The 16,766-nt window shown below is 36.3% G+C and overlaps 1 protein-coding gene across 4 annotated transcripts in view; it reads left to right on the top strand.

The window, feature by feature from the left end:
* The first annotated feature begins 52 nt into the window (after positions 1-52).
* The window catches only part of CASC1 (cancer susceptibility 1), a 62,207-nt gene continuing 45,493 nt past the window's right edge, over positions 53-16,766 (top strand). For 2 of the 4 annotated variants that reach the window (XM_032432621.1, XM_032432619.1), the window contains exons 1-3: positions 53-144; positions 3,357-3,374; positions 15,841-15,925. In XM_032432621.1, coding sequence (XP_032288512.1) covers positions 142-144; positions 3,357-3,374; positions 15,841-15,925 — 106 coding nt within the window. In that variant the 5' untranslated portion in view covers positions 53-141. The remainder of the gene's footprint in view (positions 145-3,356; positions 3,375-15,840; positions 15,926-16,766) is intronic. The other 2 variants (XM_032432622.1, XM_032432620.1) reach the window with 2 other exon arrangements.

The following is a 16,766-nucleotide window of genomic DNA, read 5'->3' as shown; positions in this document are numbered from 1 at the left end:
CGGACCAGTACGCGAGGATTTGCGCTCTTTCCCTTGGGGCAGGTGGGCGGGGCTTGTCGTCCTGACAACCCGGGAGCGTTCGTCCGCACACTCTGAGCTCCGATTTGGCCGACTACGGAGGGAGGCTGTGCTGGCTGCAGAATGGTGAGCTGGGAAAGTGGGGGACCCAGGTGAAGGGGGGAGCAGTGATTCACCCGTGTTAAATGATGTAATAAGAGCCTGACATATTTTAGAGGGGAGCGGGTGGGTTTAAGAAAGAACCCTTACCCCTGTGGGAAATTGGCCTTCTGATCCGTTGCCTTCCCGTCTGGGATCTCAGGGACGGATGGGAGTCTCAAACCGGTTTCTGCAAACGGGGGTTGGCCAGTGCGGTCAAATGGTGTCCTAATCTCGCACTGTTGCTAGGTTTAAGAATTGGCCTCAACCTGGTAATTTCCAAGAATGATAGAAGTTTCCATTAAATTGCTTTTTTCATTGGCAGCTTGGCGAAATGTGTTTTTGTGCCTCCTCCGTAGTTAATTAAAAGCTGTTGCAGTTTATTCTGCTTTGGATAGTCATTTTATGTGGTATTTTGTGGAAATATGAATTGTTTTGTGATTCAAATTACTCAGCTTGCCTTGAATTTGTTAAATATAATAAAGCTGCTTGTTTTGTTTTAATGCACTCCTCAGCTGTTTTGTCTTTTTCCAGAGCACAGACCAACCTGCCCCTTATGAGATGATCTCTGTTCCCATTTTCTTAAATGTGACTTCCATTTTCTGTGGTTAAAACCAAAGGAAGTAGAAAATGTAATTATTTAATTCATTAATTAAGGGGAAATACGGACTACTTTCTTTGTGTTTGACACTAGGCTAGAAGTCAAGGATCTAAAAGTGAATATTACAACCCCTCCCTGCTGTGGGAGACAGGCTAAACTAGTAAGAATACAGTTTTTTAACTGTAACAGTTGAAATGTCTACAATGGATTAAGTTGGGAATGATGAAATTGGGGTGGGAAAGGGCACAGAAAGGGAAGAGCAGTGCTTTTCAAACTGTGTTTTAAAGTATGAGTATGAATTTACCAGAATTGATGGACAATGTTCATGTCAGGAAGAACAGGAAGTAAATGGACTTTAAGCTGACTTAAAACTGCTGGTAAATTGAGGGAACAATAAGCCCCTATTTATTTTCCAATGGAACATAAATTTCATCTTATCCGTCTAGCAATGTTTCTCAAAATGTCCCTGGAACATTTGCTTCTACCACATCTGGAATACTTGTTAAGATGCAGATTCTAGGAACAGACTGGACTCCAAACAAACCTACTGTACTAGTTTCCTAGGGCTGCCAAGTAACAAAGTAAAACAAACTAAGTGGCTTAAACAGTAGAAACTTACTGTTGCACAATTCTAGTGGCTGATAAATCCAAGATCAAGGTGTTTCCAGGGCTCTGCTCCTTCTGTGGGTGCTAGGGAGAGATCTGTTCAGACCTTTTTCCTAGCTTTTAGTAGTTCCTTGGCTTGTGGCAACATAACCCCCATTCTTTATGTGGTGTTCTGTGTGCGTGTCTTTGTCCAAATTTCTCCTTTTTATTAGGACACCAGTTGTATTGGATTAAAGGTTATTCTATTCCATTATGATCTCATCTTAATTTAATTACATCAACAACAACCCTAGTTCCAAATAAGGTAAAATTTGAAGGTACTGGGGAATAGGACGAGAAAGCAGTTCAATCTATAATATCTACTGAATCACAGTGGGGAGGGGGAAGTGTGTACACTTCTACCACAGGAATATGCATTTTTTTAACAAGCCCTCTGAACTTTGAAGAACTACAGTTGACTCTTGAATAACACTGGTCCACTTTGAACTGCGGGAATCCACTTATAGGCAGATTGTTTTGATAAATACAGTACGATACTGTCAATGTATTTTTACCTATTTTCCTAATATTTCTTTTCTCAAGCTTATTTTATTGCAAGAATACAGTATATAATACATATAACATACAAAATATGCGTTAACTGTTTATGTTATCAGTAAGTCTTCTAGTCAACAATAGGCTATTAATAGTTAAGTTTTGGGGGAAGTCAAAAGTTATATGTGGATTTTTGCCTGCATGGGGGTTGGCACCCCAACCCCTGCGTTGTTCAAGGGTCAACTGTACTATACTACATGATGCTGTTTTTATGATTTGCAGGAGGGGTTAGGATAAGTACTAATCCCGAACCCACTTCACATTAAAAGCACTAGTGAGAGATGATAATTTGCCCATCTTAAAATATCACTACTTGAGAACAGGAGCAATACTGTGTGCATATTCTGCTGTATAGTACTTATTTCAAGATGGGAGTGTATTAACTATTAATTGATAGTAAATACGATGATAAAAATAGAACTCAACTGAAAAAGTTATATGTGAGCAGTCTCTACTATTCCTCTTTATATCATCTCCAGTGTCCCAGAGCACCCTGTGTGCAAATCATTAATAAATATCTGCTGAATGAATTAATGAAATATATGTACTTTCAAGAAGATAAAATCTGCTTCATGTCAGTTTCAACATTTATATTTAATACAGTTGATAATCTTATAGCTTGAACCAGTAATTTTTCCTGGATAAGTTGTCAAATGTGGAATGTGTATAATCTTATAGTCACATGATCTCCTACAGATTCCTTATCAGAAATCTAATGGACACATGAGCCTAATCAGGAAATTACAAGTAGTGTTAATTGAAAAACACATGTAATGATAATGCTAATGGTAAATATTTATTGCAATACTGTGCTTTCCAAATTAATTTCCAAAGAAGGATAGATCTGCTTTAAGACACATTGCTGAAGAGAATCGTTTTATCATAGCTTTGCCTGCTTTAAATAACTGATTCTTTTTCTAGAAAATCAGCAATCTAATTTTTCAGAAAGATTATTTATTTATGAGATCATTTCCATACTTTCAAACTTGACATCAGTACCTGTATTTTAGTCAATCACTTATTGTTCCTTGGAACCCTTTATCTCCCTGACTGCTACTTCTGTGTAGTGGTAGGTCATTTCATTACACATAGGTCATTGACTGTCACAAGAAAGAGTGTAAGATTTAAAGAGTGTATAATTTAAAAAAGGTGCTTCAGTGGGTGAACTATTTTTGTTTTTCCTAGACCTGCTTGTAGTTTTGTCTAAATTCTTTTTTAAAAGACTTTATCTTGAGATAATTTTAGTTTTACACAAAAGTTGCAAAGATGATGCAGAGTTTCCTTATGCTTTTTACCCCGCTTCTCCTAATTTTCACATTTTATATAATCTTGGTACTTTTGTTAAAAATACCTGAGCTTTTTAAAAATTTATCAATCCTTTTGTTTTTCCAACTTTCAGGGTCCCAAAGCAAAAAAGGTAGGTAGAAATTATTCTCTCAAAATAGTTTTATAAGCACTGACATTGTATGAACAGAATTTTTAAACATTTTTCTAGTTAGTTTTATTATAGTTTATAATAGGATTTACTAAGCTTACTTTTTAGATTATTACTGCTATTTATTTTATTATTTTTTTAATTATGTTAATCACCATACATTACATCATTAGTTTTTGATGTAGTGTTCCATGATTCATTGTTTGCATATAACACCCAGTGCTCCATGCAGAACGTTCCTCTTTAATACCCATCACCAGGCTAACCCATCCTCCCACCCCCCTCCCCTCTAGAACCCTCAGTTTGTTTTTCAGAGTCCATAGTTTGTCATGGTTCGTCTCCCATTCCGATTTCCCCCCCTTCATTCTTCCCCTCCTGCTATCTTCTTCTTCTTCTTTTTTTTTTTTTTAACATATAATGTATTATTTGCTTCAGAGGTACAGATCTGTGATTCAGCAGTCTTGCACACTTCACAGCGCTCACCATAGCACATGCCCTCCCCAATGTCTATCACCCAGCCACCCCATCCCTCCCACCCCCCACCACTCCAGCAACTCTCAGTTTGTTTCCTGAGATTAAGATTCCTCATGTGAGTGAGGTCATATGATACATGTCTTTCTCTGATTGACTTATTTCGCTCAGCATGATACCCTCCAGTTCCATCCATGTCGTTGCAAATGGAAAGATTTTATTCTTTTTGATGGCTGCATAATATTCCATTGTATATATATATACCGCGTCTTCTTTATCCATTCATCTGTTGATGGACATCTTGGCTTTTTCTACAGTTTGGCTCTTGTGGACATTGCTGCTATAAACATTGGGGTGCACATATCCCTTCGGATCCCTACATTTGTATCTTTGGGGTAAATACCCAGTAGTGCAATTGCTCCATCGTATGGTAGCTCTATTTTCAACTTTTTGAATAACCTCCACACTGTTTTCCACAGTGGCTGCACCAGCTTGCATTCCCACCAACAGTGTAGGAGGGTTCCCCTTTCTCCTCATCCCCGCCAACATCTGTCATTTCCTAACTTGTTAATTTTAGCCATTCTGACTGGTGTGAGGTGGTATCTCACTGAGATTTGGATTTGGATTTCCCTGATGCCGAGTGATGTTGAGCACTTTTTCATGGGTCTGTTGGCCATTTGGATGTCTTCTTTGGAAAAATGTCTGTTCATGTCTTCTGCCCATTTCTTGATTGGATCATTTGTTCTTTGGGTGTTGAGTTTAAGAAGTTCTTTATAGATTTTGGATACTAGCCCTTTATCTGATATGTCATTTGCAAATATCTTCTCCCATTCTGTCGGTTGTCTTTCGGTTTTGTTGACTGTTTCTTTTGCAGTGCAAAAGCTTTTTATCTTGATGAGGTCCCAATAGTTCCTTTTTGCCCTTGCTTCCCTTGCCTTTGGTGATGTTTCTAGGAAGAAGTTGCTGCGGCTGAGGTCGAAGAGGTTGCTGCCTGTGTTCTCCTTTAGGATTTTGATGGACTCCTGTCTCACATTTAGGTCTTTCAACCATTTGGAGTCTGTTTTGTGTGTGTGGTGTAAGGAAATGGTCCAGTTTCATTCTTCTGCATGTGGCTGTCCAATTTTCCCAACACCATTTGTTGAAGAGACTGTCTTTTTTCCATTGGACATTCTTTCCTGCTTTGTCGAAGATTAGTTGACCATAGAGTTGAGGGTCCATTTCTGGGCTCTCTATTCTGTTCCATTGATCTATGTGTCTGTTTTTGTGCCAGTACCATACTATCTTGATGATGACAGCTTTGTAATAGAGCTTGAAGTCCGGAATTGTGATGCCACCGGCTTTGCTTTTCTTTTTCAACATTCCTCTGGGTATTCGAGGTCTTTTCTGGTTCCATACAAATTTTAGGATTATTTGTTCCATTTCTTTGAAAAAAGTGGATGGTATTTTGATGGGGATTGCATTGAATGTGTAGATTACTCTGGGTAGCATTGACATCTTCACAATATTTGTTCTTCCAATCCATGAGCATGGAACGTTTTTCCATTTCTTTGTGTCTTCCTCAATTTCTTTCATGAGTATTTTATAGTTTTCTGAGTACAGATCCTTTGCCTCTTTGGTTAGATTTATTCCTAGGTATCTTATGGTTTTGGGTGCAATTGTAAATGGGATCGACTCCTTAATTTCTCTTTCTTCTGTCTTATTGTTGGTATATAGGAATTCCACTGATTTCTGTGCATTGATTTTATATCCTGCCACTTTACTGAAATCCTGTATGAGTTGTAGCAGTTTTGGGGTGGAGTCTTTTGGGTTTTCCACATAAAGTATCATATCATCTGCAAACAGCGAGAGTTTGAGTTCTTCTTTGCCAATTTGGATGCCTTTTATTTCTTTTTGTTGTCTGATTGCTGTGGCTAGGACTTCTAATAGTATGTTGAATAGCAGTGGTGATAGTGGACATCCCTGCTCTGTTCCTGACCTTAGGGGGAAAGCTCTCAGTTTTGCCCCATTGAGAATGATATTCACTGTGACTTCTTCATAGATGGCTTTTATGATATTGAGGTATGTACCCTCTATGCCTATACTCTGAAGAGTTTTGATCAAGAAAGGATGCTGTACTTTGTCAAATGCTTTTTCTGCATCTATTGAGAGGATCATATGGTTCTTGTTCTTTCTTTTATTAATGTACTGTATCACATTGATTGATTTGCGGATGTTGAACCAACCTTGCACCCCAGGGATAAATCCCACTTGGTCGTGGTGAATAATCCTTTTAATGTACTGTTGGATCCTATTGGCTAGTATTTTGGTGAGAATTTTTGCATCCATGTTCATCAAGGATATTGGTCTGTAATTCTCCTTTTTGATGGGGTCTTTGTCTGGTTTGGGATCAAGGTAATGGTGGCCTCATAAAACGAGTTTGGAAGTTTTCCTTCCATTTCTACTTTTTGGAACAGTTTCAGAAGGATAGGAATTAATTCTTCTTTAAATGTGTGGTAGAATTTCCCTGGGAAGCCATCTGGCCCTGGGCTTTTGTTTGTTGGGAGATTTTTGATGACTGCTTCAATTTCCTTAGTGGTTATAGGTCTGTTCAGGTTTTCTATTTCTTCCTGGTTCAGTTTTGGTAGTTGATACATCTCTAGGAATGCATCCCTTTCTTCCAGGTTATTTGCTGGCATATAGTTGCTCATAATATATTCTTATAATTGTTTGTATTTCTTTGGTGTTGGTTGTGATCTCTCCTCTTTCATTCATGATTTTGTTGATTTGGGTCATTTCTCTTTTCTTTTTGATAAGTCTGGCCAGGGGTTTATCAATCTTATTAATTCTTTTAAAGAACCAGCTCCTTGTTTCGTTGGTCTGTTCTACTGGTTTTTTTTGTTTGTTTGTTTCTATTTCATTGATTTCTGCTCTGATCTTTATTATTTCTCTTCTCCTGCTGGGTTTAGGCTTTATTTGCTGTTCTCTCTCCAGCTCCTTTAGGTGTAGGGTTATGTTGTGTATTTGAGACCTTTCTTGTTTCTTGAGAAAGGCTTGTATTGCTATATACTTTCCTCTTAGGACTGCCTTTGCTGCATCCCAAAGATTTTGAACAGTTGTGTTTTCATTTCCATTTGTTTCCATGAATTTTTTAAATTCTTCTTTAATTTCCTGGTTGACCCATTCATTCTTTAGTAGAATGCTCTTTAACCTCCATGTATTTGAGTTCTTTCCAACTTTCCTCTTGTGATTGAGTTCTAGTTTCAAAGCATTGTGGTCTGAAAATACACAGGGAATAATCCCAATCTTTTGGTACCAGTTGAGACCTGATTTGTGACCTAGGATGTGATCTATTCTGGAGAATGTTCCATGGGCACTAGAGAAGAATGTGTATTCTGTTGCTTTGGGATGGAATGTTCTGAATATATCTGTGAAGTCCCATTTGATCCAGTGTGTCATTTAAAGTCTTTATTTCCTTGTTGATCTTTTGCTTAGATGATCTGTCCATTTCAGTGAGGGGGGTGTTAAAGTCCCCCACTATTATTGTTGTCAATGTGTTTCTTTGCTTTTGTTATTAATTGCCTTATATAATTGGCTGCTCCCATGTTAGGGCATAGATATTTACAATTGTTAGATCTTCTTGTTGGATAGAGACTTTAAGTAGGATATAGTGTCCTTCCTCATCTCTTATTACAGTCTTTGGTTTAAAATCTAATTTGTCTGATATAAGGATTGCCACCCCAGCTTTCTTTTGGTGTCCATTAGCATGGTAAATGGTTTTCCACCCCCTCACTTTCGATCTGGGGGTGTCTTTGGGTCTAAAATGAGTGTCTTGCAGACAGCATATCGATGGGTCTTATTCTTTTATCCAATCTGATACTCTGTGTCTTTTGATTGGGGCATTTAGCCCGTTTACATTCAGGGTAACTATTGAAAGATAGGAATTTAGTGCCACTGTATTGCCTGTAAGGTGACTGTTACTGTATATTGTCTGTGTTCCTTTCTGGTCTATGTTGCTTTTAGGCTCTCTCTTTGCTTAGAGGACCCCTTTCAGTATTTCTTGTAGGGCTGGTTTTGTGTTTGCAAATTCCTTTAGTTTTTGTTTGTCCTGGAAGCTTTTTATCTCTCCTTCTATTTTCAATGACAGCCTACCTGGATATAGTATTCTTGGCTGCATATGTTTCTCATTTAGTGCTCTGAATATATCATGCCAGTCTTTTCTGGCCTGCCAGGTCTCTGTGGATAGGTCTGTTGCCAGTCTAATGTTTCCACCATTGTAGGTTACAGATCTCTTCTCCCGAGCTGCTTTCAGGATTTTCTCTTTGTCTCTGAGACTTATTACTGCTATTTAAATCATGGGCAATCCTTTACAAAACAGGACATACTTCAAATTTGACATAAAAAGATTCTTCTAGTTTCACAGTCTTTAATTTTTCCTTATACCTAGGTTTGAGGCTTTTTATTAGTTGTGCTCTAGAAAATGTTAGATTAGGAACCCCTTTTCTTTATTCCAGATAAACATAAAAATTTAGTTACAAAACCTTAAAAGCGGACCCCCCAAGGTAAAATGTCTTTAGATGGATTGCATAGTAATGCATACTTGATTTTCTTTTGTACTTTGTAGAAATTTGAATTTAATAAAGGATGTCTAGAATGCCTTATTCTCTTCTTCACTTAGTAGATTTCTACTTTAAAGCAGAAATTATAATTTCTTGACCGGCAAGCCAGATTTAGTCCCTAACCATATTTTGTTTGACCAGAAAAGTTTTTTTAATTAGTTGCCAAATATTTTCATACAAAAATGTGATTCCCATCTATTCTGAAAAATTGGAAACCTGATAACATTGGGCCTATAGTCCTGTAAGGCAGCAGTTGGCTAGACTGAGTAGCAGCCACCCCTTTTAGAAATGCATAAACTCTTCAGTTTGCCATGGTCTTGACTATGACCAAACTCCCTACTTTATTTACCTGCCTGATCCCAATAGGGATTTGGGTTTGGAATGCTGGTTTTAAGGCATATTTCATAAGGTCACTTCTCTGTAAAATTTTCTACTGTTCTTTCTTCCACAATCAGTTATGCTGTGTTCTCATAGCACATTCATTTGTACATACCTCAGTTATAACCTTTATATCATTTTATTGTAATAATTAATAATTGTGAGTTAAGTTCAGGAGCATGTCGTATTAATTTTTATATTCATAGCATTTAGCGCAATGCCTGGCCCATGATAGAAATTCAGTCAATATTTGTCTAGTGAATATGTGAAACCCATTTACCCTGCCAACATTTAAAAACACCTGGGCCCTTGACCATTTAAAGGAAATGCTTATTTAAATGTGTATTCAGTATTTATACAGTTAAACATTTCTTCAAGAGATGCTTTTGAGTGCCTTTTGTGTTTGCTTCTCTCAGTCATTTGGACCCATTACCAACCTGAAACTATTTTAAGGACTGTGGGTATAACTGAACAAAATTTATGAAGGTTCTGGAAACATTCTCATGGAAGTATTCTGGAGGACTACAATTATTTGTATGTGGGTCTGTAATAGTTTATTGGTTTGTGTGGATTCTCATTTTTGGTTTTAGATTGTGAAATCTTAGAGACATTGTTTTCAGTGTGAAAACTCATTGTTCTAAGTGACTTCTGTGCTTAACTGTATATGCATGGATGCTAAATAAATACTTCTGGATTATTTTGTTCAGAGTGTTGAATCCCTTAGAGAATGGTGATAGGAAGCATATGAAATTTGAAACCAAACATAAGGAATAAATCACTCACTTTTTATTTATTCCATTCTTAAAGATTGTGGTTTGGGCATTGAGTCTGTAAGGGAATTTATAGTATAGTTAGGAAAGCATTGAAAGATATATTTTATTCTTTCTGATTTGTCACAGATTTTTTTTTTAAGGGAAAAGTAATAAATGCACATGTTACAAAATTAAAATAGCATAAAAATGGAAAATTTCCTCTTACTCAAGACTGGAAGAACTACTGCATATCTTTTCATAAATTGTCTAAGCGTTAAAGAGTACACACACAATCCCTTTTCTCCCCACAGTTGGGAGCATTCTGCACCTTCTATTTATCATTTAATGATATTGTATTTCATTATCCTAGGATACTCATCTTTTTACATTTTAACATTACTAAAATTGAGATATGTCTTATAGTCAGTATCATCTTAAAATCATCATAGTCCTGGATTGACATCCATTTCTTCTAGAGAGGATGTTTGCTTCTGTCAGTCACATGAGCTTATTCATACCTAATACTACTTTAAATTCTCTGAGAGTTTTTGGACCATGCTAATGGTATCAGTCAGGCTACAAATCCATGTGAACTGGCTTGTGATTTAAATTTTCAGGATTTTTTTTCTCCTTTCTATTCCTTTTCAGGATTAAGATCTGCAAGTTTTCTTGCTGTATCTTTCTGTGTTGTGGATTCATTTCTCATTACTCATATATCCAGCTTTATTTAGGCATCTCCTATTAGACTCCCATCTTGGGCATTCCCTTTTTTTGTAGTAGTAATTTAAAGGTACATCTTACATCTGATGGCATCATAGATTGGATAGAATAGGTATGTCTTTGGACCTTTTTGTTTCAGCACAATGAGATAGTGTCACTTCTTTTCACAGCTGCATCATATTTCATTGAAAGTATGTACTATGATTTTTATGTTGTCCCTCTTTTTTGCTATCACAAACAAGGTAAGAATGAAGACCTTTGTATATAAGGCCTTGCATCTGTATGGACGAATACTTATTTCATCGATTTAGCAGCGTTCTAGACATTAAGAGAACAGTAACAAGACAGAGTCTCTGATCTCATGAAACTTACATTCTTTTTTTATCCCACTTTATTGAGATATAATTGACATATAACATTCTATAAGTGTAAGGTCTACAATGTAACAATTTGATGTACTTATATATTATGAAGTGATTACCAAACTAAAGTTAATTACACATCTGTCATCTCACATAATTACCATTATATATATGTGTGTGTATGTATGTGTGTGTGTGTGTGGTGAAAACATTTAAGATTGACTAAGCAACTTTCAAGTATACAATACAGTATTGTTAACTGTAGTCAGCATGCTGTACAGTACATCTTCAGAACTTACTCATCTTGTAACTGGAAGTTTATGCTCTTTGACAAATATCTGCCCATTTCACCCATGCCCTAGCCCCTGACAATCACCAATTTATTCTGTTTCTATGAGTTCAGCTTTTTTAGATTCCACATGTAAGTAAGATCATACAGTGTTTGTCTCTGACTTATTTCACTTAGCATAATGCCCTCAAGGTTCATCTATGTTGTCACAAATAGCAAGATTTCCTTCTTTTTATGGCTGAATAATATTCCACTTATATTTATCCATTCTTCTATGGATGGACAGTTTGTTTCCATGTCTTGCAGTACACATGGGGGTGCAGATATCTCTTTGAGATGGTGGTGTCATTTTATAAAGCTTACATTCTATCTGGGGGAGGTGAGGTGACGTATATAATTTCAGATAGCTTTGAAAATGCAGAAAACCAAGAAAGGGGTCAGTGAGAAATGTGGGGTAGGGAATAGTGGTGATGCTATTTCATATAGGGTGATTAAGGAAGTAAAGTTTGAGTAGAGACCTAGATGAAGCAAGGGAGTTAGTCAATAATTACCTGGGGGATGAGATTCTAGAAAGACAAAAACAGTTATTGCAATAATGGCCAAGTAGGCCATGGTGAAATGTTTGGGTTTTATTCTGAGTGTGATTGGTAGCCTAGGAAAGTTGTGAGCAGAAGAGTGATATGGTCTGATTTACATTTTTAAAAGGTGAGTGGAAAATTCATTGTAGGGAAGTAAGAGTAGAATCAGGAGGACCAGTTACAAAGCTATTGCAGCAGTCTGGATCAGAAGTCTTTTTACCAAAATAAACCTACAAGTAAAAAGTACTCTCAGAGATACACAAAGATTTTCTAAGGATGCCAGGACACAGATAGTTTTATGGAAATCAATTTCCAGATCATCAACTTCCATATTTCGCCTTTACTGGGAAAAATCTGTCATGAAGTCCTCCCTTTTCACAATTACTCTCTTGCTTTACAAAACCAAAGTGGATCTAAATCTTAGTGGTTCATTGCCCCAGGGCCTAGGCTATGAAACTAAGGGAAAATTCAAATATTGATGTTAGCAAAGCTTTCTCTAATGAAGGTACCAAGGGACTTTTTGTCTTTTGTTCTTTGTGGTGAAATATGGCAGTAGAGGTATTGCGATAGTGTGAATTTCTTATATGTTGTAGCCTGGAGTTGTGGAACTGGTGATAATTTTTAGTGACGTTACCTGTGAGATTATTGTGCAACAAAGATGCAAAAAACCCTCTCACAATGTAATTTATGATATTAATTTTTCAATGAAGAAAGATTTAAAGGTATCACCAAAAATGTAAATAAGCTTAATGTTTTCACTAAAGATGCTTGTGAAACTTGATATAACTTAAACTAGTATTATTCGTTGCAAAAGCAAGGAAAATTGTACAAGACTACAGAAAAGTTACACTGTTAGAAGATCTATCACTGCATTTACAGCAGTTTTTGTTTTTTTTTTTTCAGAAACCACTGTACTTCATAGAATACATGGAATAGCAGAAGACATGAATTAGATTGTAGGGGAAAATTGCCTTATAGGTTAATGAATACATAGATGATTCCAGTTGTTCCCAGCTAATAACTATGACTGTTCTTCCAGTAAAGAAAACGGCATTATTAATGAAATTTTGACATTCGGATTCTTTTAGCAATACAACTGTGAAGAGATTTTACAGGACTTAGAATACTTTTCTTTGAATTGACTTTATTTGAATAGATTAAGAATGGTGCCCAAGTACTTCCCAGCATCGAACTGTAAAGAATGGGCAACGGGGGGACTTATTGTTCATATCTGTACTTTAAATCCTATTTTAATTTTAGAACACTATACATACAGTCCCCAAATTACAATGGTTCTACTTGTGATTTTTCAGCTTTATGATGGCATAAAAGTGATACATATTCAGTAGAAACCATTCTTCAAATTTTGGATTTTGGTCTTTTCCTGCGCTAGTGATAGGTGGTACAATACTCTCCCAAGACGCTGGGTGGCAGCAGTGAGCCACCCAGCTCAGCCAGCCAGCTGATCACAGGCTTAAACAACCAAAACACTTATAACCATTCTGTACCCATACAACCATTCTGTTTTTCACTTTCAGTACAATATTCAGTATAGGACATGAGATATACAAGACTTTATTATAAAATAAACTTTGTGTTAGATGATTTTGTCCAGTTGTAGGCCAACGTAAGTATTCTAAGCACTTTTAAGGTAGGGTAGGCTAAACTATGATGTTTGGTAGGCTAGGTATATTAAATGCATTTTTTACTTACCGTAGTTTCAACCTAAAATGGGTTGACCGAGATGTAACCCCATCTCAAGGAAGATCTGTATTCACAAACAGGCTTTGGTTGCCTAAAATTTCAGTCCTGGTTTCTATGGAACATTCAGTGTTGATCCTAAAATGTAAATTGTGTTAAGATCAGAACATTAAAATTGCATCTTTTTAAAACAGCATGTGAGGAAATAGAATCAATTCATACCTGGCTCATTATAAAACGTGAGGTAGCTTGTCATGAGGATGTGTATTAACACATTTATTTGTACTGAAAAATGAATCAGACTGTCCAGCCATTGTAAGATTCCTTGACAGGAGAGGTTTTAATGTAGCAGTAAAAATGAAATGAAAGCCCAATTAGAGTGGGTCATGCAGAAAATGGGAAAGTAGAAGCAGTGGGCAAGTCTTTTTAGGCGGTCTGATATAAAAGGTAATGGAATTAGAGCAAAAAATGGAAAGGGATGTGAAATATAGGGAGGGAGGAATTTATGAATAACTAGAGGTATTAATTACAGGAGCCAAGTCTTATTAAATAGGCAGTAAAAGATAGGATCCAGTGTAAAAGTGGCAGGTTCAGCCTTAAATAGCAGAAGGGATATAGATCATACAACATAAAGGGAGGGAAGGCAGACCAAGATATGTAGATAGGTTCAAAGATTTGGGTGTGTAACTGAAATTATTCTCAGAGTTTCCAGTGGTATGAGAGAGAAAGTCAACAGCTAAGAATAAGAAAGAGGAGAGGATTTTGGAGGTTTGAAGAGTGAGGAGAATGAAGCAGTGGTAGGAATACTGGATGGCACAAAGTCTATTTAAAATTTATGCTCATAAATTTGAGCTCATGTATTTTTCTCTGGCAAGGTTCAGCTGCTCCTATTGCTAGTGCAGAATAAATGGAGAGTTGAGTTGAACTACATCTAGGAATTTGCCAGCTGAGCTTCTCTGAGGGACAGGAAAATGGGGGAAGTGGAAATATATGTTAGTGACTATGGTGATGAGTTGTGAAACCTAACCTGGGTAAAGAAGTGGAGGAATGGGGGGCTTAATGATCAATGAAGAAATGGTAGGGCTAATGGATTAGAGATTCCAATGGAGCATTCTGCAGTAAGTGAGCCAAAAGGAGAAGATGGTCATCCAAAAGTCTGCTTATTCCAAGGAGTAACCACTCTACTGATTGCTAAATTGAGATAGTGCTCTTTTCTTTCTATCCTTCCCCGGGAAAATGGAGAGGAGGTCGTTATCACCAAGATAGTTCTCAAATTTGTATTCCATAGCCCTGATCTCTTTGCTAAACCTCAGTTCTCCAGGTTCAGTGCCAGCAAACATTGCCTGGATGCTCTACTCACACTCATATTAATTATATTTAAACTCCTTTCAACAATGTTTCATCCAAATTTACTTGTTCTGGACTACAGTTTTTCTTTTTGACTCTTCTCTAACTCATTCTTCTCCTTGCCTCCAATTTTTATCATTATCAAATAAGTTAGCTTATATAATATTTATTGGATCCATTCTCCTGTGTTTATTACATTGTTATGACTTTAGTTTTAGTAACTACTCTTAATAGTCACCCAAATGGTATCCTCTTCATAATCTTTTTTTTCTAATACAAAGTTAGTTTTCAAAATTATATTCTTAATAGCCACAGCCCTTCTCAAAAACTTTTAGGGGGTTTCCACGTTTTTAGAATAATGTCCAGCCTCTATAGCATAGGCTCCAGCCTTTTCTTCCATTTTCATTTCTATAACCTTTTCTTGGAATCTCCCCAGGGCCCATGAACTTCTTGGCCTTTCCAGTGCCATCCCTTCTCCATATCTTACTGCCTGCATTTCCCTCTTCCTGAGATACCTTCCCCACATATCTGAATGTTAAAATCTTTTGGGCACAAACTTAAATCCTACCTGCTCTATAAAGTATTTTTAATCATTATAGACATATAGTAGTATTAAAACTATTTTTACATATATTTTATATATATTTGACATCTATTTTATATTGTATATATATTTTTATTTTAATCCTTACAACAATAAAATGAGGTCTTTTTTTAAAGATTTTATTTATTTGCGAGACAGAGAGGGTGCATGAGTGGGGGGAGGGGCAGAGATTGAGAGAGACAGATAATTTGAAGCAGATTCTGTGCTGAGCGCAGAACCCGACACGGGGCTCGACTCACAGCTCTGAGATCATGACCTGAGCGGAAATCAAGAGTGGACACTTAACTGACTGAGCCACCCAGGCGCCCCCAAATGAGGTCTTATTTAGCACCATTTTAAAGATGCGGAAACTGGGAATGAGAAAATTATGTAAATTTCATATTAATTGCATGGTACTAATTGTATAGTAATTAAATTGGCACTGTCACTCTTGACTTTAAATAACTTATATGCTTATTTTTCTTACTTGTTTCCATGCTTTGTCCTCAATGCATTGGGTCGAAGCTTTGTTCATAATAGTCTTATTTGAACGAATGAAAGACTAGATTCATGGAAGCATAAGTGTTTTTCATAATTACTATTTGAGGGATATGTGTTTTAAAGTAATTTGGGTGCATATTAATAGCCTTTCTTTATGTTGTGACATTTAAGTCTGGCAGGAAGAAGAGGAAAATAACCAAAGCTGAACGATTAAAGCAGCTACAAGAGGAGGAGGAAAGGCGGCAGAAAGAGGAAGGTACAAAATACACAGTGTTACTATTTTCATATGCAGGAAATATAACAGTAGGTTGGTATTTCTACATTCTTTTAAAAGAATTTTCAAAATTCTTCGATTTTTCAAATTTCATCTGTTTTATAATAAATGTCTGCTGTTTAAAGGGTACCCAGAAAGTTCTGTTAGTACACACCCATCACTTTCAGAAGTGGAGTTGCCAGGTAAAATACAGAATGCCTAGTTAAATTTGAATTTCAGATAAACAATGGATAATTTGGGATAATTTGCCTCATGCAATATGGAACATACTTAAATTTTTTTAAAAAGGCAGTTCTTTTATCTGAAATTCAAGTTCAACTAAGCACTCTGTATTTTTATTTGCTAACTCTGGCAACCCTATCTTGAAGTGTTTGTATTTACTGATGAAATCAGAGGCATTGGTGCTTATTGTACAGTAAGAATTCTGAAACTCAAATTCACTAAATATAGGAAGTAGACACTAGCAAGAAATGTACAGAGCAGCCTAAGTTCTTATAGTTTAATAATATTTATTTGCCAAATTTAAAGAGGATTTTCATTTGTAAAAAAAAAAGTCAGTTAAAATTAATAAAAATATCAGTTATTTAAAATACCAAAATGATTTTAAAGATCTGATTATTTCAAGTGGTTGTAGCTTTTAGCATTAAGAACGTGTGGATTCAAATTCAGGTTTTAAAAGTCTGTCCTCTGGTTCCATGTTGATTTTTTTATGTGTAATCATTATAAATCCTTCTTAGGTGGCTCATGATAAGAATACATTATCAGGATCTAGATCTTGGGGCAAATTTTATTATATTGGATTAAACTCATATTCTTCAACATA

This window comes from Phoca vitulina, unplaced genomic scaffold (genome assembly GCF_004348235.1).
Source record: "Phoca vitulina isolate PV1807 unplaced genomic scaffold, GSC_HSeal_1.0 scaffold49, whole genome shotgun sequence".
Taxonomy (NCBI): Eukaryota; Metazoa; Chordata; class Mammalia; order Carnivora; family Phocidae; genus Phoca; species Phoca vitulina.
This window is presented reverse-complemented; position numbering and strand designations above follow the sequence as displayed.